Here is a 22,245-nt window from a genome sequence, read left to right as displayed (position 1 = left end):
GGAAAGGAGAGAAAACGCCTCGGAAAATGTGCAAGGACCAGGGATGTTTACCAGTCGGCAGAATTACAGCGATCATTCCCCTAAAGAGGACTGCAGTGACAGCGGTCTTTTCCAAAGTGGTGTTTGCATCAGTCACATTCTGACAGGGATTGGTTTGATTTTGAAAGCAGGCACTCGGATTTGCTTACTATTTTGTCCCGTCTGGTGAAATATTTACTAGGAATTGGGACAGACATTCTGCTTGTAGACCGTCGCAGGCAGCACTGAAAAGGGATATGGCAGCTACAATGTTTGCCCTCTTATTCTGATAGCCAGTCAAGGCAGAAAAAAAAAAGCAATTGCAAATACCTTGCTTGTACGTTCTGGCATTTAGGTGGGACCGTAATCTTTCCTCTTTCTTCCCCATATGCTACACTTCCCACCCATGTCAGAAGAATCTGAAGGATGGAACTCTGATTAGGGTGGTACTGTGAATTTGAATGCACACAAACAGGACCACCACTCCCAATGCACGCCTAGAGTTATATTCTCAGGGCCTGCTTCACCTATTAGACCATGGGCTACTGATGGTATAGTCCTAAGCAGAGTTAACACCCTTATAAGTGCATTGACTTCAGTGGACTTGGATATAACATAATTTAGGATAGTCCTGGTAGAATGCTGTCATGCTGGGAGAGTAAGTCTGCACCTGTCACTTCCAGAACATTAGCAGTGATGGCTTCTGGGGAGATCAGGAAGGACTCTGTATTATTAGCATTTTGGTGGAGGTCAGGAAGGCCTCTGTATTATTAGCATTTCAACAGTGATGTAAGAGGGAAGTGTTTGGCTGGGCTTTCTAGTAGATAAAGGTTTTCCAGTCATTTGAAGTCACTTTAATCTCTGTTGCATGTAGGCTCTCATTGTTCGTTTTAATAATCCCAGTAGAGGGTCCGCACCGCACCATGAGTACTTTCTACAGTAGTTTGAAACATGGTTCAAAGTATATTAATTGAAGATGGTCAAAAATCACTTTTTTATTAGAAAAGTACTTCAGCTATTTTAATTTGCAGAGATTTTTTCTTTTCTTTAAAAAAAAAAAAACAAAGACTCAGTTATAGTGACCGGCTCTTAAAAAACAGTACCATGGAACAACAATCAGTGTGCAAAAGAGAAAAGCAAACATTTGGTGTGTTTTTAAATTATTATTAATTTAAAATGTATATTGTTTGAATATAAAGAAATTAAAAGATCCAATGCAAACAGATTTTGAGGCTATGAGCACAACCGGAACCATCGTGAGAGCTATCAAAGACCTGGAGGGCCTGTAAAATGAAGGTCTTCCATCAGACATTTGGTTGAGCCCAGAATCCCACCTGTAACATCAGTATTGGGCCCCCTGCCTGCCCTGAATCTGGGGATCTGCCCAGATTGCAAGCCTCCATCTTGAGCCAGGATACCCAGTTTCCCATCATAATTGGTATTCCCAGCCTGTTAGGTGGTGTTAGGTTGTGTTTGGGACGGAGCAACCACAGTAATGTTAAAATGTTGTTTTTAGTATATAGTTATTTTAGATTTTAGAGGTTTTGTATTAGCTTGTTTTTATATCCTGACGTAAGCCGCCCCTAGACCATCTTGGAGAGGGGCAGCCTATAAATCTCATAAATGAAATAAATTAACATTCTTAAAATTTTGCTTACGTTTTTAATGAGGTAAGGGGTAAAGTGCAATAACATACTATTATAGCCATCAACTGGGAGGCGTGGTTGAGTTGACAATCCATGGATTAAAAATTATTTAGAGTGTGATGATTTAAAATGGGATGGTCCTTCTCACCCATAAAGCACGGTAATTTAAACCAGCCCAGCCTGCTTTATTATGCAACATATGCAAAACACGGCAATAGCAAATCCTTCTGAGGAAGGTGGAGATGGCAGCAGGTGACCTGACCTGGCAGTGAATCCTCTGGGCATTTCCTCTCTTGGGTGCTGGAAGAAGATAGACATGCGGCTAATGTAAGGAGCAGTGCAGAATGGCCACTCCTACCAGGAGCTGCATCATCTGGGAAGGTTTGTAGCTACAGACCTTAAAGCTGCCAGGGTTCTTCCTATCCTGCAGGAAACTGTGGTGCACAAAGTGACCAGAATTTACTTGACTATCACCTTCCTCATATTTAATTAAGCTGTCATGGGAGAAACTTTGGCTTAACGCTTTCACATAATCTTCTTTTCCATGCTGAAGAAATAGTTCCAACAAAAAGATTCTGGGATATCATCTGTTCTTTATTGTTTTATTAGACCTTGGCTGCACAATGTGATGTAATGGTCTTAAAAGCTCAGCTTGCTGTCCTTTGCTTAAATGAGAATTGGTTTGTCTATTTATAAGGGACAATTAAGAAGCATAACCAGAATCCTGTTTAATCTCCAAATGGGATTTCAGAAGTAGCAATCCCATCTACCCCTAAAATTAGACCAACAAAGTTAACCACCTTCTTCTTCCTCCATTCAAATTGATCATTTGAGTGGTCAAAAGAGGTTTCATCAAATATTTTTTTAAATTTAAGCATTGCTCTCATTAGAACAACAAATAGTGCTCTTATAATGATAAATAATAACCATCTGGACAATCAATAGGTTTGATACTTAACAAACTGGAAAACTAGTATAATGGTTATTGTAAACAAAGTTTTTTTTTTTTAAAAAAAGAAGAATGCAAATTATGGTATTTGGTAAAGTCTCCCAACTCATTCACAAGATCCTCCTTCACTCTCTTTCCTGACTTATAATGTAAATAATTTTCCATATTGCATCCTGGAATAATCCTGGTTCAGTCTGCATATTCAGAATCTAAAAAATGGATTTAAGGCCAGTTGCAGCAAACTTTTATGTACAGATTGAATGAGGATTGGTTTTCTATTTTGGACCAATTTGGAGGCATCAGTCAGTTGGAGAAGTTTTGCTGTGCTGCTGGGTCTTCTCTTGACAGTTTGGGGGCAATCAGGCCTTGTTATGGTGCCACATACACAGTGATCATCTTGGTTTCATGGAATATTTGACAATACAGGATGGTCAAATAATAAACTTGAGTGACAGTATTTAGGGAAAGAGTGGTATCGTGATTAAAATTGAAATGGGGAGACCTGGAATCAACTGAGTGGCCTGAGGCACGCACAGAGAACCTATCCTACTTCTGCAGGGGGGCTGTGACAATGAAACCAGGGAAGATAAAAGGTAGAATCATTTATGCCTCTTTAACTTTCATTTAAGAGCCTCTTGTGGTGCAGAGTGGTAAGGCAGCGATATACTGTCTGGAGCTGTCTGCCCATGAGGTTGGGAGTTCGATCCCAGCAGCCGGCTCAAGGTTGACTCAGCCTTCCATCCTTCCAAGGTGGGTAAAATGAGTACCCAGCTTGCTGGGGGGTAAACGGTAATGACTGGGGAAGGCACTGGCAAACCACCCCGTATTGAGTCTGCCATGAAAACGCTAGAGGGCGTCACCCCAAGGGTCAGACATGACCTGGTGTTTGCACAGGGGATACCTTTACCTTTACTTTTTAACTTTCATTTATATCCCTACTTTCTCCCCAGTTGGGAGTCAAAGCAGTTTACATCCTGCTCCTCTCCATTCCAGAGGAATGGGAAGGCGACTGTAAGCCACTTTGAGCCTCCTTCGGATAGGGAAAAGCGGCATATAAGAACCAACTCTTCTTCTTCTTCTCCTCCTTCCCTTCCTCTCCCTGCAACAGGTACCTGGTGAGGCAGATCGGGCTGAGAGAGTTCTGAGAGAACCGTGACTGGTCAACCAGCAGGTTTCATGTGGACGAGAGTCTGTTGCTGTTAAGCACAATGCTTAAGTCTCACACTGAGAGCCGTTGTGGTATAGTCACCACAACCGCTCTCAGCATGTGGCTTAAGCATTGTGTCGCATGAGAGTAGAAGTGCTGAAGTGCTCCAGCTTCATCCTTTATGTAACCACTGCAGGAAGTCACCTTGTTTTGCCTCACGTGCAGACAAAACACTCGATATCCTTCTGGTCTGTCCTCCCCCTTTAATCCGCTGTCTGCTAATACTGTCTGTTGCCTGTGTGCCAGTCTGTGCGATATCAGTCCTTGTGTGATTTTTCTGATCTCTTGAACCCCTTGTAGAGTGGAAGGTAGTTTTCTCCATTCACAGATATTGCTTGTATAGTCTGTATACATGGCCTGTATACTCTGCACTATGCCACTGTACAAGTTAGGTGGTGAAATTTTGACTCTAACAACATCTAGAATCATCATCATCATCATCATCATCAATTGAATTTCTAGCCCGCCACTCCCACGTAGGCTCGTGGTGGGTAACAACATCCATAAAATCCCCAATAAAATTACCCCTAAAAATTAAAAACCCATATTATAAAATACACAACAATCCCTACCTTTAAAAATGACCATATATTCTTCTGGACTAAAATGTGAAAAGGAAAAAGATAAAAAATTAAGCAAGTTTGGTGCCATTCTGTGTTTCTTTCTAGGACATTCTTTTGCATCTCAGTATTGTTGTTCAGATGTGTGGACTGCATATACCGAATCACAGTACATAAATTACCTGCATGGCTATGTCCAGTATATCTGCTTGCTGAAAGGCACTCCATTCCTTCCAAATAAATGGGATTTTTACCCGTAATCTTGGACTACTTTTGATTTAGTGCCACAGGATGTCCTTGAAATGGCAAGCACAGGGCGTTCTTGCAGTCATGCAGGAATCCCAAAAAGGATTGTAGGGAAGTAAATACCTCTTTCAAGGTGCTTCTGTCTCAGCAACAAAAGTTGGTGGCCTGCCTTTAAGCAGAAACATCACATCTGAGCAGTGCTGGTTACAGGCTTTGGGAGGTCCCAGGGAGGTCCCCTCACCCACCACCTGTTCACACCCTCATTCCCTCCCACCTTTCTCCACATCTCTCACGTGCTTATGTGTCCTTCCCCTTCTGCTTGCAAGGCATCACCCATGCTTTCAGCAGCCTGCCTCACCTACAGTCTTTTCCCAGGTGGTACTAGAATGCATATGTAGCTGGGATCGAAGGAAGGAAGGAAGGAAGGAAGGAAGGAAGGAAGGAAGGAAGGAAGGAAGGAAGGAAGGAAGGAAGGAAGGAAGGAAGGAAGGAAGGAAGGAAGGAAGGAAGGAAGGAAGGAAGGAAGGAAGGAAGGAAGGAAGGAAGGAAGGAAGGAAGGAAGGAAGGAAGGGTGTTGACATCAGTGTGTCCTCCTAAAAGCTCTAGGCCCTGGAAGCTGCCCCATCTCAGGGAATGCTGACTCTCCCTTCTGTTCATGCACAACATGTTTGTGCAAGGGTGTACACACATACATCACTGGCATGGGTTTGCTGCTATCCTGTGTACTCAAGGTCCAGTGGCACTGGCATGTGCCAGGTGATATCATCCTGGAATTGCAAACGGCCCTTTGCCTGTGGCCACAAGACCTGTGCCTTGGGTGCCTCAGTCCTGATTGGTCTCCCTAAGGCCTCTCCCTGCAGACTGGCACATTTATGGTTACCTAGCAACAGCTCAGGAAAAGATCTCCTTGACTTCAGCTCATCAGCATTATCCTGATTAGTAATCTGTGTGAATGAGGAATGTTTCACAAGGATTGCCATTAGGATAATTTTTTTCCAGCCATTTAGATGCCTAGACTTGAATGAACTATAAATAGATATTTTTTTAATAATCTAAGTGGACTGCATGACTGAGATAGAATAATAGTCTTCTGGTAGAGGTGACTTTTCTTTCTAAGGAGCGACATGCTAATAATTATGACAGATAGGTGTATGTCTAGAGCAGGGGTAGTCAAACTGCGGCCCTCCAGATGTCCATGGACTACAATTCCCAGGAGCCCCCTGCCAGCGAATGCTGGCAGGGGGCTCCTGGGAATTGTAGTCCATGGACATCTGGAGGGCCGCAGTTTGACTACCCCTGCTCTAGAGATTGCTCAGGAGTCTGGGAGTCTACGAGCATGTGTGGGCTGCATAGATGTGTGCTTCCCATCAGTCAGGAAAAGTGAGCATGCTTATCTTCCACTGTAAAGTTGGCTTCAAATGTTGAGCTTCATTTTCATGGGAGAAAGTAGACTGGTACGTTTTCGTTGCCATGGCAAGTTGTTTTTTAAGGTCACTATCCTATTTCTTATCCTAAAAAGTTTCCTAAAGAGCTAAGTTACAATTACTTAATTCATTCTGTGTGCAAACGAAAGTTTTCTGCAAAGTTTACGGGATGTGTCTGATGGGAAGGGGAGTGTCTAAAAGCCCTTAAAATGATGCCTGTGAGAAATAAAAACGTGTCACACTTTGAAAAAATGTAGATGGCAAGAAGCAAAGATCCTTTTGCAAAATAAGGCCACTTGTCTTGGCTGTTTTTGTGAGCACTCCATGTTGAACACTTGTTCTAATATTAAAAGGGGGGCATGAATTACTTATTTTCATTACATACGTAAAGCCATTGGCCATTAGCATTTCTAAACCATGCTTTTCCTCTTTCTACTTAGTTTATTCTATTGTCTGTCATTGTCCACATCTGAGTAGCAACCCTAGACTCCTTGGTGGTCTCCCATTTAAGTTCTAATCAGGGCTGGCCATGTTTAGCTTCAGCAGAAAAGAAGAAGAAGAAGAAGAAGAGTTGGTTCTTATATGCCGCTTTTCTCTACCCAAAGGAGTCTCAAAGCGGCTTACAGTTGCCTTCCCTTTCCTCTTCCCACAACAGACACCCTGTGAGGTGGGTGAGGCTGAGAGAGCCCTGATATCACTGCTCGGTCAGAACAGCTTTATCAGTGCTGTGGCGAGCCCAAGGCCACCCAGCTGGCTGCATGTGGGGGAGAGCAGAATCGAACCCGGCATGCCAGATTAGAAGTCTGCACTCCTAAATACTACACCAAACTTTAAAAAGTTAAAGGTCACCAGCTTAGCTCATATTCCTTGGGAAAAGAGAAACATGTCAACCAAAAGCCTGGGTGAGCAAAAGCATTTTAACCTGGAGCCTAAATCTCCACAGGTTTTAATCCTATATCTTATCCCATATGTCAGGAAGGAGCCAGCTTGCTGTAGTGATCAGGAGCGCGGACCTCTTCTCTGGTGAGCCGGGTTTGATTGACCACTCCCCCACATGCAGCCAGCTGGGTGACCTTTGACTGACCACAGCACCAATAAAGCTGTTCTGACAGCACAGTAATATCAGGGCTCTCTCAGCCTCACCCACCTCACAGGGTGTCTGTTGTGGGGAGAGGAAAGGGAAGGCAATTGTAAGCTGCTTTGAGACTCCTTCAGTTAGAGTAAAGCGGCATATAAGAACCAACTGTTCTTCTCAAAAGTAGTAAATTTCTGTATACCAGTGCTAAATAGACAACTTTAAGAAGAGACTTTGGCATCCATGTCATCTCTGTTGACCTTCTGGGGCATCTGATTGACAGCTGTATGAACAGGAGGCTGGACTAGATGGACTAGCATTCTGACCCAGCAGAGTGCTTCTTAGGAGCAGAATTTGTGCATTGTGACTTTTCTTTCATTTCCAGATCATCAACTCGGTAGTGTTGCTGATTGTCCTGAGCGCCCTGACAGACCCTGGCCAGTACCACTTGACGACTGCTGAATTGGGGGGTGACTTTGAATTTATGGATGATGCCAGTAAGTCCATACCATTTAATTACAAGCATTCATTAGTAATTTATAACCTGATCCCTATTGAATTGAACTGGGATTGTGCCAGGACAGCACTTTGAAGGGCAGACCTACAATTCATTTTTTAAAAAAGCTCCCGGAAGAATCTTTCAACAAAGAAGCATGTGTTAAAGGGGAGGCTTATGGAGAGGACTGCAACTGGCTGTCTTACCATAATTCCCAGAGATTAACCTTGGCAATCAAGGTCTGTTGGCACAGGTTTCATATAGCAGTGTTTTGTGTTAGAAGTCTGCCTTCAAAGAATAAGGCTGTTCAGTAGCCCTGCAACTCTTCAATCAAATGTTTTTGAAATTCCATCTTTTTTGGGAAGCAGCAAAGAAGCCCTATGGAAAGTTGGCCCATCAGTCCTTTTGCTAGTTAACTAACAACTAGAAACATAAAATTTCTGGAAATTTTCAAGCCACTAGGAAGGGGGGGGGATTTTTCCTCTCCTCAAAAAAGGAAATTTGAGGGGAAATTGAAATAAGAACAATATTTACTTTCCTGTCAAGGTGAAATGTCTCTACTAATTGGACCACATTAAATGCAACATTTTAAACTGAGCTCCAATATAAAATGCTACTACTAGCATATTTATGGAATGCTATATTATTATATAATACAGCCTACAAATCCAATCCAACTAACTAATAAATAAAATAAATCTAAAATTTTAAAAATGCAGACAACATATTTTTAGTGAACTTTGTGTTTCATTGCTTTCATTGCAAAATCATAGGAGTCTTTTAAAGTTCTCCCAAATGTTCCAATTTTTCCACAAATTCTTTTCATTTTTTTTCATACTATACATTTCATTTGATTTTTTCATACTATTTGGAACGAGTAAAATGCTTTTCATGAAAAAAAAATTCTCAAAAAGGAAAATATCTCCTAGGAGGTTTTATTTTCAACACTCCCTAAAATTTCCCAGATTTTTCCCATGGAAATATTTTTTAAAAATTGAGAGCTTTTGTGTTGGTACTCATTTTGTGAGTGGAAAACCTTGGTTTGAGAAGGATTTCACTCATTCTAAAAGAGTATTACATAGTAGGTTCCCCCCCTCCATATTCTCCCAATTTTCCTTTTTGTTTGTTTTGAATATTTTAATGCTACTTATTCAGGAACCTGCTCAAGGCAATTTACAAAATAACAGTAACTAAAATAAAGCATTGGAAGATACTAACTAAAATCCAGCATTGCAAAAAACCAGCATAAAAATGTTGATAGTAAAAACAGACCACAGGGACCTTAAAATAACAGTGACCGGCCTTAAATAATCTTGTTTTTTTTAATCACTCCCTTAATTTAAAGCCCTGGTGAACAGAAATGGTTTGACCTGGTGCTTTCCCATATCTAGGCACATCCTAATTTAGGGTGGCCTTGTGTTTCGAAAAGGGGTTAATGTAAAGGAGGGGCTGGAATATAACGACTACGTAAGGTAAGCATTTCACTATATTTAACAGGTGCGGAAATGGCCACAGAGCCTTGACTAAAAGTTTGCAATCCAAAGTAGTTGTAACATATAGGAAAGGGACATTAGGAGGTCAGGTTTTGTTCCTCATTCCTGTTTGAAAGAAAAGTCGCTTTATTCGTTGAATAAAATATATCTAGCTGAACCATGACAGAAACCCTCCAACTGGGTTTCTGAATATTACCACGGAAACAGTTTTATGCAGTTATCTCTGCTGTATTTTCATAAACTGGTTTTTTTTGTATCCTGCTTCTTACTACCGAAAGGAGTCTCAAAGTACCTTACAATCATGTGTCTTTCCTCTCCCTGCAACAGACACCCAGTGAAGTAGATGAGGCTGAGAGAGCTCTGAGAGAACTGTGAGTGGCCCAGCTGGCTACCTGTGGAGGAATGGAGAATTAACCCGGTTCTACAGATTAGTGGCTGCTGTTCTTAACCACTACACCGAGCTGGCTCTCAAAATAATTCTTTAAAAGAATAATTATTTCTGGCCCAAAACAACAGATGGTAGACATAAAGTTTCTGTTTTGGAAAATATAGGCCAACAGCTTCCATTGAAGAGATAAATGTTGGTGAACAGTTCTGATCCTTTATAATGTGAACTCATTTTCATGAATATTGTTTCTGGAAATAAGTGATATGTGAGGCAGGACAACCAGTGTTGTGTATAGCCAGCTTGGTATAATGGTTAAGAGCAATAGCTTCTAATCTGGCAAGCCAGCTATGAATCTCCACTCCTCTGCATTCGGTCAGCTGGGTGACCTTGAGCTAGTCACTGTCTTGTTAGAGCTGTTCTTGCAGAACAGTTCTATGAGGGGTCTCTCAGCCCCACCTACCTCACAGGGTGTCTGTTGTGGGGAGAGGAAGGGAACGGAATTGTAAGCCACTTTGAGTAGTGAAAAGTGGGGTATAAAACCACAACTCCTCTTCTTTTTCTAATGGTTAGAGTATCAGACAAGGATCTGGGAAACACAGTTTCAAGTCCCCACTGTGCCATGGACACTTGCGGGGTGCCCCGAGCCAGTCACACACACTCATCTTAAGCTTCCTCACAGGGTTGTTGTGAGGACAGAATAGAGGCGAGGAGAACAAGGTGGGTCACTTTGTGCCCCTTTGGGGGAAAATATGGAATACAGTTGAAGTAGGCTTTTGAACTCTGGTGCTGGAGAAGATTCCTGAGAGTCCCTTGGACTGCAAGGCGAACAAACCGGTCAGTCCTAGAGGAGAACAGCCCTGCCTGCTCCTTAGAAGGCCAGATCCTGAAGATGAAACTGAAATACTTTGGCCACCTCATGAGAAGGAAGGACTCCCTGGAGAAGAGCCTAATACTGGGAGCGATTGAAGGCAAAAGAAGAAGGGGACGACAGAGAATGAGGTGGATGGATGGAGTCACTGAAGCAGTAGGTACAAATTTAAATGGACTCCGGGGAATGGTAGAAGACAGGAAGGCCTGGAGGATCTTTGTCCATGGGGTCACGATGGGTCGGACACGACTTCGCACCTAATAACAACAGTTGAAGTAAACAAAATGAAAATTTTTCAATAAAATGTATTAATGTATCAATTTATTATTAAATAAAATGCTTTAAAAGTATTGAAGGAAATATAGTTGTCAAGTCACTGTGCTGAATGCACTCGTATCTTTTGCCCTCCTCTTGACTCAGGGCAAAAGGAGCTCTTCAGGTTTCTCAAGAAACACAAAAACTTGCAAGACCTAATGAGGCTGAAACTATAATGGAAGAGGCAATGGGGCTCCTGCATTTTGTCACTTTGGACAACCAGGGGAAAATGCAGCCTGTCTGCAGCTGGAATTATTTTCTTAATCAGTGGTAAGGCGAGAGTTTCTCAGATGGTCTCAGCACATACTACTCTTCTTGAGTTAATCAGAGCAGCTATAAATAATATATCTCTTGAGTGATTCACGATTTCCATGTATCGGATTCTTTTCTGCCTTCCCTTCATCCCTTGAATGCTGATGCCTTGGAAAGCTTAATAGATAAAGAAAGCCATTTTAAATAAAATTAAACCTTTCTGCTGTAAGTAAGAAAATGAAAAATTAAGTGAATAATTACAATATGATGGGATAGACCAGCCTTTTCCAACCTTTTGACCATGGAGCAGCCACTGAAATACATTTTCAGCCTTTGGGGACACCCGGAAGTGATGTCAGCTGGCCGCGCCTCCCAGCCACGCCCACCAGAAGTGGCATAACTATCTGTACCATTTGCCCTTCTTTCACTCCCTCCCCCCACCTTTACTACTAGTGTGGTGGCTCTGCCTCATGCAGGCCAGAAAGACGGGCAGGAGCTGAGACGACAGCTCAAACTCCCCCTACCATTCCACGACCAACCATCCCCTTTGATTTTGACATCCATGGACTACACTCCAAGCCCTCTGAGTGGAGGCAGCCAATTCCCTGCCTTGTGGCTAAGTCCATAAAGGTAAGAGTAGAAAGCACACAGACCCATAGGGGTCCATGGACCCCTGGCTGGGAATCCCTGGTTTAGCCTTTAGGTTTTTGCCCATCTGTGTATGTTGATGAAACATCATATTTTGCTTTCTGCATTTTGTTGTTCCAGATCTTTGTTGTTTCCTCTGTTAATTTAGAATAAAAACTCCCCTTTTAAAATATCATTTGCGCTTTAATTTCTGAGAGACTCTCAGAAAGTGTTTAATATGTAGCCCACACAATCCTGAGCCGATCATAAATCATTTACATAAAAGATAAAGATCTATAACAACAACAGAGCAGGAACTGCAGTACTCATGAACATATCCATATGGCTTCAAGCCTAAAAGATTGAAAACATCCGTCCTAAGTAATTGGTTGTACATGCAGAGATTATGAGGTATAGCTTGTGCTGAATTAGTTTTCTGTCTTACCTCCTTTGAAGTGCAGGGAATGATCTTAGAAGGGAGTAACTCTGCTTAGGATTGCACTGTTAAGAGTGGTGATTACAGCATGGATGATGTCATTCATTGGATAAAGCTGAGATCAGTGGCTTCTGGGCATCCCGCAATAACTTGACTTGAACAAAGTTGGATGTTCCTTTGTGTCCACTAGAGGTCGCCCATGCATCAGACATGCACCAATGTTGTTCTCAGGTGAGTGAATAGTGCAGATTGATGGAGCAGGCTTAAGGTAAAAAAAAAGAATCTGTCAGAAGGTCATCTGTTTTTCTCCCAGGTGAATTCCTACAGGCAGGATGGAGAAGAGTCATTCTTTCGGTGAGGGTCCCTGTCCTTGTGATATGATTTTAAAAAAATATTTCTTCCTTCTGTTAGAGCAAGAGGCGTGCTGCACAGGTGTGCATTTCCAGGCTGTCCCCAAAGGACTGACATGACAATGGTTTAAAAGGAAATTAATCAATACTGAGAAATGAGGTCTTCACACCCGGCTTCTTTTTTTCCTTCTCAGATATGTGCATTGCCACTGCAATCTCTCTCCTCATGATTCTCATCTGTGCAATGGCCACGTATGGTGCATACAAGGTAACATGGGATTTCTTTTAATTGTCTTAATTTAATTAGGATAAAAAGCTTTCATAGTTCAGCCAGGGTCTGCATGGGAAAGTTTTCATTTTTCGTTCATTTCATTTTAATTTCAGTCAGTTTCATATTCAGAATTGTTGATGCGGCTACAAATAGCTTATACATGGTCATACGCATGCATGTCAGTTGATTTCTGTGTACATATGAATGCATGCATGCACATGCACACGCACCTAGTGATATGTATTCACACAGAACTATAGCATTAAAAGTGTCCTAACAGTGCAGTAGGATAGCCCTGGATATCCCAGTCTTATCCAGTTTTCAGAAGTTAAGCAGGGTCCGCTCTGATTAGTATTTGGATGGGAGGCCTTCAAGGGCTAGGGTCACAGCACAGAGACAGGCAATGGCAAACCACCTTGGAATGTCCCTTGCTTTGTAATGTGGGTTGCCATTAGCTGGCTGTGAATTAGCCAGCTGTAAAAAAATAAATAATTAAGAAAGTGCAGGTGGCCACCATCAGGGGAAAACAATATCTCCCATATCCCACCATTGTGGGGAATGAAAACTACCCGACGGGCACTCTAAAGGAAAAGCATGCTAAATATTTTGAGACAACTGAACATAAGGATGAGCTTTAGAAGTTTGGAAAGCAACAAATGGGCAAGAGAGAAAGTGGTGATGCAGAGCTGCTTTAACCATCTCTTTTTATTCAAAGCATTTGTTTGAAGAATTCCGTTTAGCAGCTCAAGGGAGAGTGGGAGGGAGACTGATGGTCTTTAGCAGAATGTGAAGGAGGAGGAGGCTTGGCTCTCTCTCCTATTTATTGCAGCTGATTAATAACAAATGGGCCGCATGTGCAGAGAGACTTTGCCAGCGGCCGGGCAACACAAGTAGGAAAGCAGACAGTCGGCAGACCAGTTAGGATTACTGTGATCTGTTTCACGTCTGGTAGCTAACCAGGATTTGGGCAACCAACTGCAGTTTAAACAAACCGCTGTTTATGAACGCAGCTTCTGCTTGTCTTCTTTTGCATCCTTGGTTACGGAGAAGAGCTAAATACCGATTGCAGATTTTGTAGCTACCGTAGAAGACTAGTGATTTCTTCTTTCTTATTTTTAAACAGCAACATGCCGCCTGGATCATCCCATTCTTCTGCTACCAAATCTTCGATTTTGCACTCAACACCCTAGTGGCTCTCAGCGTGCTCGTTTATCCGAACACAATTCAGGATTACCTGCGGCAACTGGTATATCCCTTCTCTTTCACTCCTGTCCTCGAGAAAGCAAGGGAACAAAGCAGCCTCGCAGCACAGCTTCGTTTGAACTGTCCTTCACGGCCGGAGTCAATTGGTTGTTGTGGGTGTGGCCGTGGGGCCATTTTAATCCCTGGCGATTCGCCCTTAACTGTGGCTGGCTTCTTCAGAGTGAGAACATGGCAAGATGGGGATCTCTCTGCCCCGAACTGTGGAGTGTGGCTGATGTCATTAACACATCACATTCCTGTCTTGTGTGAAGTAAATAGAATGCCCAACAACTGTTTACATATTCCACACCTTGGCATGGAGAGATTCCCATCTTGCCATTCCAGAAGTTGAGATGTACAATAAAATAATGTAAAAATGTTGATTATTTATTATAGTGCACAATTAAAAACAGAATAAAAACTTCATAAAAACTATACAGAACTAACAGCACATAAGACCAAACGTATTTCAACCTTACTGGGTCTTCCTCATGGTCAGAACTGTGATAATACACTCTATATAAAATATTTATATTAAACTCATTATAAAGTGTAGCTGAGTGGTTGAATGGGATCTGTATATTATGGCTCCAACCAATATATGTAAATTTTATACTTTTTGGAGACCACCTCCTATGGCATATGCCTAGGCTCACCACTCTTCGCTATTATATCATTCTGTGCTGAGAGTGCATCTCATGTGCTGTTAGTTCTATATAGATTTTATAAAGTTTTTATTCTGTTTTTAATTGTGCACTATAATAATCAACATTTTTACATTATTTTATTGTACAGCTCAACTTCTGAGTTCCTACCCATAAAGGTTGTGTTGTGTTCCTTTTTTGGTTTTGGTTCTACGTCTGATTCCAGCCACACTTGCTGATGAAATGTCGGGGTCCAAAACTACCAGGCCACAGCCACACTGCCCAGAAAACTCACAACGAGCAGCTTTGTTCCTTTGACTTGACAAGGTTTTTTGGGCAGAATCTCAGGCTACCCTCGGATGGGTATGTGTGTGTGTGTGTGTTTAAGGAACATGTAACCCACCAACTTTTACAAAATAATTACTTAATGAAACTTACAATATGAGCAAATAGTTTTTTTAAAAAACATTGAAAATACAAGCCAATAATCACTCAAGAGATCAGCACTATCCATTCAAAAAGAAGTACTTACTTCCAAGAAAGTAAAAAGCTGTGCTGGAATTCTGGCAGCATGTTGGGTTGCTGTAGCCACAGGCCATAAAGACACCTGAAAATGCAGCAGCAGTCAAGAATCATAGAGTTGGAAGGGGCCATACAGGCCATCTAGTCCAACCCCCTGCTCAATGCAGGATCAGCCCAAAGCATCCTAAAGCATCCAAGAAAAGTGTGTATCCAGCCTTTGCTTGAAGACTGCCAGTGAGGGGGAGCTCACCACCTCCTTAGGCAGCCTATTCCACTGCTGAACTACTCTGACTGTGAAAAAAGTTTTCCTGATATCTAGGCAACTCTGATTTTCTTCTCCCCTTCTACCAGTCTGCTACTTCTATCTCATTGCCAAACTGGCCTGGGCAGAGAGCCCACTAGGAGGGGAAAGAAGCCAAGATAGGTAGGTGGGAGGTGGCAATTAGGAGCCAGCACGTGGCAAGGAAAGGTAAACAGGAGGCGGAGGTAGAAGGGAGGAGATGGCAAGGAAGGGGTTAAGGGGAAGAATGAAATGTTCCTCCCCCCTGATTCCCCTACCTGCATTGTATTGTTAGGTGCGAAGTCGTGTCCGACCCATCGCGACCCCATGGACAATGATCCTCCAGGCCTTCCTGTCCTCTACCATTCCCTGGAGTCCATTTAAGTTTGCACCGACTGCTTCAGTGACTCCATCCAGCCACCTCGTTCTCTGTTGTCCCCTTCTTCTTTTGCCCTCAATCGCTCCCAGCATTAGGCTCTTCTCCAGGGAGTCCTTCCTTCTCATGAGGTGGCCAAAGTATTTCCCCTACCTACAACTGCAGTTAACTTGGATTTCCCCGACCCTTTGACAAATCTGTCCTGGGATTTCTTTATTTCATCTTGAAATGCTTATTCCAGCATTAATGAAGTGCAAACCCTTCATGCCAGTTGCAAAGTGCTCAGATGGGTGTGCCCAGAGTTCATTCCTTCTCTGTGTTGATAAAAGCCAGATATTTTTTTTTTAAATCTCTCACTCGATGTTTTCATGACTGCTTACCTATGTAGAGTGGTGACTTGAGCGCACATAGCTAAGGACCTCTGTGCTGCCAGGGGGCAGGGGGGCCAGATCAGATCTTTCCAGCCCTGTGCCCTTGTAGCCGACCCAAGCACTTTCAAAGCTGGTGGTTGGGGAACACATAACATGCAGAAAGAGGTAGCAAACAGAGGGAAGAACTAGCTATTACAAGAGGCATGGCCCTGGCAGCAATCCAGTTCTCTCATTCCTCCTCTGCCTTATAATGTCTAATTTAATTTAATACATTATATTAGATGCTTCAGTCTGACATCTCACTGTTGGGAGAGGGCAGGCAAAATAACATTGCATTAAAATAGATCTCATGAGAAAGGGGCTTGGGGGGGGCATTGTGGTAGTAGCTCAAGCGTTTGTTTTCAACTCTGGCTTTGCCCTGAGACTTAACTGGCTGCCTGGTCCCCATATGTGGATTTGCATGAATAAAAACTACGAGAATCCTGGTTTAAAGAGAAAACAGTACAAGAGCAGAAACAGCTTGCCAGAAACAAAAGTCACACAGTGCTAGATTTATTTTCTGTTTCCTACAGATACAGTCCCAGCCCTACATTCTTCTCTCCACTTTAAATTCTGTGTAGTTTACGTTTGCGGAAGAGGGGGGGGATGTTAAATTGTGACCCTGAAAGCTTAATGAAGTATTTATGGAAAATGCAAGTATTACAGATCAAACACGCTGTCTCCAATGCTGAACTTGGGTGCCAGGATCATTTTAAAACACTTTATATCAAATATTGTCTTCAATAAAGCTTTCTAAAAGGGATTGAACGCCCAGCGTCATGGGCAAAGCTTCGGACTGCATGTCTGCTGCCTTACCACTCTGCACCACAAGAGGCTCTTTTCTGTCTATGTGTATACATCTGACCACATTAAGTCTTGTCCATCCAAAGTATATACTTGGCAAGTCAACTAGTAATGTTTCTATAACCCAGTGGTTCTCAACCTTCCTAATGCCACGACCCTTTAATACAGTTCCTCATGTTGTGGTGACCCTCAACCATACAATTATGCAAGGGTTCTTTCACAGAAATTAAACCAAAACTGACCAATGGCATGAAGATCCATTGTTCATGATAGTATATAAATCGGTTAAAAATTGTATATAAATTGGCGGGCACTTTCAGGAGGAGCGTCAACAGTGGTGGAACTCCCCCCCCCCTCCGCCAAGCTCCTTGCCGCAACCACTGTGAAAGGGTCATTTAACCCCCAAAGGGGTCCGGACCCCCAGGTTAAGAACCACTGTTATAACCAAAGGTGCTCAAGATTTCTTTTTTCCTGTTCAGGAAACTGATCGTTCTCCTATACTGGCATCCCCCCCCCCCCCAAAGCATGCACATTTTTGCTGAAGGTATTTTTGGATTGGAATATTTCCATGCCTCTGACTTAATTCATTATGTATTCTGTCTTTAATGATAGCAGATTAAGAGTTCAATTCTGTGGTTTAGAAAGATAATAGCAAACCTTTTCGCAAGAATGAAAAGAGGCTTGCCTTAGGGCAACCTCTGTTAGATTGCCAAATTTGGAAGACATATTTAATGGCCCACTTGTTCCTACAGCTGGACTGTCCTGTCACCAACTAAACTCACTGTAAGAAGGTTGCCTCTTTTCCCAGCACTGGCTTTGTTCTCTTGGGTTTTTCTGGCTTCAGTCAGAGCATGTGTCCAAAGTCCAAATCTTGTGTCTGAAAATTACCTCTGTAGTTTTTGTGAGTTTACACTATGTGAACTGGTAGAGGAATCCTGTTGAAGTCTATTGAGCAATGCTTACTCCCAAGAAACTATTCTTAGGATGTCCCTGTGGGTTTTTGTTAAGTGAGCAGCTCAAATTTCGATCTGAGTATGTTCTGAAACAATATATATGTTCAGAACACAAGATGACCTTGACAGGCTAGACAACTAGGCTAAAATGAATAAAGTGAATTTCAGTAGTGATACTGTAATGTTCTTCATTTAGGTAGGAAAAAAAATAATACGCAGTGCTATAGGATGGGCGAGACTTGTCTTGGCAGTAGTACATGTGAAAAGGATCTGGGGGTCTTAGTAGACCAGACCCTGAACGTGAGTCAGCAGTGTGACTCGGTAGCTAAAAAGGCAAATGGGATTTGGGGCTATATTAAAAGAAGTATAGTGTCCAGATCACATGAGGTGATGTTACGACTTTACTCCGCTCTGGTAAGACCTCACTTGGAGTACAGTGTTCACAACCGAAGAAAGATTTAGAGAAACTGGAGCATGTCCAGAGGAGGGCTACGAAGTTGGTGAGAGGCTTCCAAGTTGTATGAGGAAAGGTTGAGGGAGCTTGGCCTGTTTAGCCTGGAGAGACGACTTAAGAGGTGATATGACAACCATCTTCAAATACTGGAAGGGCGGTCACATAGAGGATGGAGCAGAGTTGTTGTCTCTTGCCCCAGAGGGTTGGACCAGAACCAATGAGTTGAAATTTAAAAGAATTTTCAGCCAAACATCTAGAACAGGGGTAGTCAAACTGCGGCCCTCCAGATGTCCATGGACTACAATTCCCAAGAGCCCCCTGCCAGCAAATGCCGGCAGGGGGCTCGTGGGAATTGTAGTCCATGGACATCTGGAGGGCCGCAGTTTGACTACCCCTGATCTAGAAGTTCTTGACAGTTGGAGCAGTTCCTCAATGAAAGAGGTTTCCTTGGGAGGTGGTTAGTTCCCCGTCTTCGGAAGTTTTTAAGCAGAGGCTAGATAGACATCTGACTGAAATGCTGATTTTATGAACTTAGGCAGAGTGTGTGGGCAGGAAAGGATGTGCCAGTGTTTGTCTCTTGTGTTCCTTCCTTGCATACCCAAGGAATTGTCGATCACTGCTGTGGGATTCGCTGGATTCTGGAGATTTTGGGAGGGGGGGTCACTTGGGCATGAAATTCGGGTCACTGTGGGTAGGCAGGTAGTTGTGAGTTCCTGCACTGTGCAGGGGATTGGACTAGATGACCCTTGAGGTCCCTTCCAGCTCTATGATTCTGTGTGGGCTCTAGCTTGCAAAGGTTCCTGCTGCAGTGAATCTGTGGGGGCCACACCACACAAGATGTTGGAAGTTCTCTTTATGGAAATCCCAGCTATTTTTTCTTAGAGAATTGCTGTGCACAATAATTACGTGGGTCATGGCATAAGGAGGATTGCCACAAAATATGATTTTTCTGACCCACAGTGACCCTACAGAGCTGGAACCCATTATGGTCTAACTAAGATAACTTTAAAAAACATATAGAGCTATACTCATGGTTCAGTTTGAATTTTGTTTTTTGTTTGTTTCCAACTGAACTAATGCTTTTATATAATCTGGGTCAAGAAATTCCACATTTATCTGTATAGTGCTGCCAGTAACAATTGCGTCAATAAATTTTTTTCCATGCGTTTAACATGTGGGCTGGCTGCACATCTGGACTCCCCAAATATCCAGCTGCAAATCTTTCACAGGTTCACCTGGAGTGTAGATTAAGGACTTGCTGTTCTTTCTAATCAGAGCCAGATATGTATCACAAAAAAAAGTGAGATACGGCAGTTGCTTAATATTTTAAATTCTGGATCTTGGTGCAATTGCTACTCTGTACACAGCTAAAGGGGCAGCGTAAAAATGGCAGCATCGGAATTGTAGGGTTTGGGCTAGGAGGTCCTTGGTAAATTTTCGTTGAAAAACACAATTGGCCTTTTTATAGGAGAGACTGGCCAATAACTGAATTTTTTAGCATTTGGTGAATGTTCTTCTTTCTGTCACTTGACTGTGCCATCAAAGCTTAATCTACTTCTTAACAGCATCTTTTCTTGTATGCTTCACTGGTGTTGTGATTAGAAAAACACCCTTCAGTGTGTATGTATGTGACTAAAGAGGGAGGGAATCTTTTTTTTTTCATTTCTCCTTCCCTCTTCAAAGCCAACTAAGTGCCTGGTGCCAATTCAACAGGAGTAGCTTGTTTTTCTTTCCCTGTGCCCCCAGGGACCTTGAGTTATGAATCCAGCCTTCCTCTTCAATGACTTTTCCTTACACAGCAGCAAGACTTGTGCCATGCTAATCGCAAAGGCCTGGGGGAAGAAAGGATTTGACTGGTGCTGGGAAGTTCCAGTGAAAGCCTGGGAATATATGGATAGATTCAAATGGGTGGCCATCTGAAGTAGCACAACAAAATCACAGTCTAGTAGAACCTTTAAGACCAGCAAAGAATTATTCAAGGTGTGAGCTTTCGAGTGCAAACACTCTTCCTCAGACTATGAACTAGCACATTGACAGTGGGAATATAAAGCAAAATTTAATTCTGTTAAATTTGCTTTATATTCTCACTGTCATGATGGTAGTTCTTAGTCTGAGGAAGAGTGCTTGCACTCGAAAGCTCACACCTTGAATAATTCTTTGTTGGTCTTAAAGGTGCTACTGGACTCTTAATTTTGTTGGGGATATAGAAGCGGTTATCTTTTGGAGAGTCCATTCTTAGACTTTGTAGCCAAAGGTCTCAAAACACATCATCTGGAAGGAAACAGTCCTGAGGACTGTGCGTTTTTTAAAAATGTCACATTTGGTGTGCCCTCTGAAAACACATCAGTGAGTCATACACATGCCAGACGTTGCCTGAGGAAGTAACATAAAAACTGCCTAAGAATGAAGCATCTCTAGAGAAGAATAAATGTAAGAAACCTTCACAACTGCCACTAAGAAGTCATATATAGAGTCTTGAAAAGCAAATCCCTCCCAGTTAAATCCCATTGAGGTAACATGACTGAATTGAGGCAGGGGTGTTGAGGTATGTGAATATAGAATACCTCACATGCTGCTCTTGGTGTGGCCCATTTGGTATAGTGGTTAGCAGCAGCAGCTTCTAATCTGGTGAACTGGGTTTGATTCCCCACTTCTCCACATGCATCCTGCTAGGGGTCCTTGGGCTAGTCACAGTCCAGTTAGAAGCTGTTCTCAGAGCAGTTTCTCTCAGCTCTCTCAGCTTCATCTACCTCACAGGGTGCCTGTTGTGAGGAGAGGAAGGGGAGGTGATTGTAAGCTGCTTTGAGACTCCTTCAGGTAGTGAAAAGTGAGATATAAAAACCACATCTTCTTAAGAGAGGCAGCTTCTGATCTGGAGAGCCAGGTTTGATTCCTCACTCCCCCACATGCAGCAGCTGGTTGACCTTGGGCTAATCACAGTCCTCATAGAACTGTTCTCACAGAGCAGTCCTGTCAGAGCTCTCTTATCCCCATCTACCTCACAGGGTGTCTGTTGTGAGGAGAAGAAGGAAAGGTGATTGTAAGCCACTAAAGACTCCTTTGTGTAGTGAAAGCTTTGGGGTGGGTCTCAGACTAGAAGGGAAGTGCCCTCCTCCTCTGTATTTTCCCCCTTACCCTCCTATCCCCTGAACTTGGTTTCTCAGAAGAACCTGGAGGGGTGCCTCAGCATAGCCCTAATGTGCATTAAATGTCTTCTTATACCCTTGACAGACCTGTGAGTTGCCACCCACTTCCTGCCAGATACCTCACCTCCTTATCCCTCTTAATGTGAGCTTCTGCCTGAGCCCTGGGGCAAGTGCAGGTTTTTGTCAGCTGCTAGAGCTGCAATCTGGTGGTTGATCAGAAGAACTCAATAGATATGTTTATCTTGGCATCCTTCTGTAATGCACTGTAATTCAAACTACTTTTGATGACAGCCATGGAATAACCATGCAATTATTGCCCTTTGTAAACAAGCGAAAAAGACATTTTCTTAGAAATAGTTTTTTTCCCCTCCAGCTCTGGCACTCCAAGCATCAGCCCACGTAGATCTGCTCCTAGGTGGGCACCAGGTGACTAATATCTACCTGCACTAAAAATAATACTAACTATGGTCTTGATCCTCTGAGATCACAAACTGAGGAAATGCCTGGAAACGGTTTTTGCCAATTCTGCCTCCCCCACAGCTCCCCTCAAAAAGCCTGATTTATCAGAGAACTTCAGAGGCATGGTGGGCCCTGGCCTCCCTTCCCTGCTTTTGGCATCTGTATGGCTGTGTGTGAGCCTCTTGTGGCGCAGAGTGGTAAGGCAGCCGTCTGAAAGCTTTGCCCATGAGGCTGGGAATTCAATCCCAGCAGCTGGCTCAAGGTTGACTCAGCCTTCCATCCTTCCGAGGTCGGTAAAATGAGTACCCAGCTTGCTGGGGGGTAAAACGGTAAT

At 42.9% G+C, this 22,245-nt stretch overlaps 1 protein-coding gene across 2 annotated transcripts in view; it reads left to right on the top strand.

Annotated features, from left to right (window-relative positions):
* LAPTM4B (lysosomal protein transmembrane 4 beta) overlaps window positions 1-22,245 on the top strand; it is a 61,557-nt gene that overhangs the window by 16,963 nt on the left and 22,349 nt on the right. For both annotated transcript variants that reach the window (XM_077351834.1, XM_077351833.1), the window contains exons 2-4: window positions 7,511-7,622; window positions 12,545-12,618; window positions 13,745-13,867. In XM_077351834.1, coding sequence (XP_077207949.1) covers window positions 7,511-7,622; window positions 12,545-12,618; window positions 13,745-13,867 — 309 coding nt within the window. The remainder of the gene's footprint in view (window positions 1-7,510; window positions 7,623-12,544; window positions 12,619-13,744; window positions 13,868-22,245) is intronic.

This window comes from Paroedura picta, chromosome 9, assembly GCF_049243985.1.
Source record: "Paroedura picta isolate Pp20150507F chromosome 9, Ppicta_v3.0, whole genome shotgun sequence".
In the NCBI taxonomy this organism is placed as follows: Eukaryota; Metazoa; Chordata; class Lepidosauria; order Squamata; family Gekkonidae; genus Paroedura; species Paroedura picta.
Note: the sequence above shows the minus strand (reverse complement) of the source record. Positions and strands in the feature narration are given on the sequence as shown.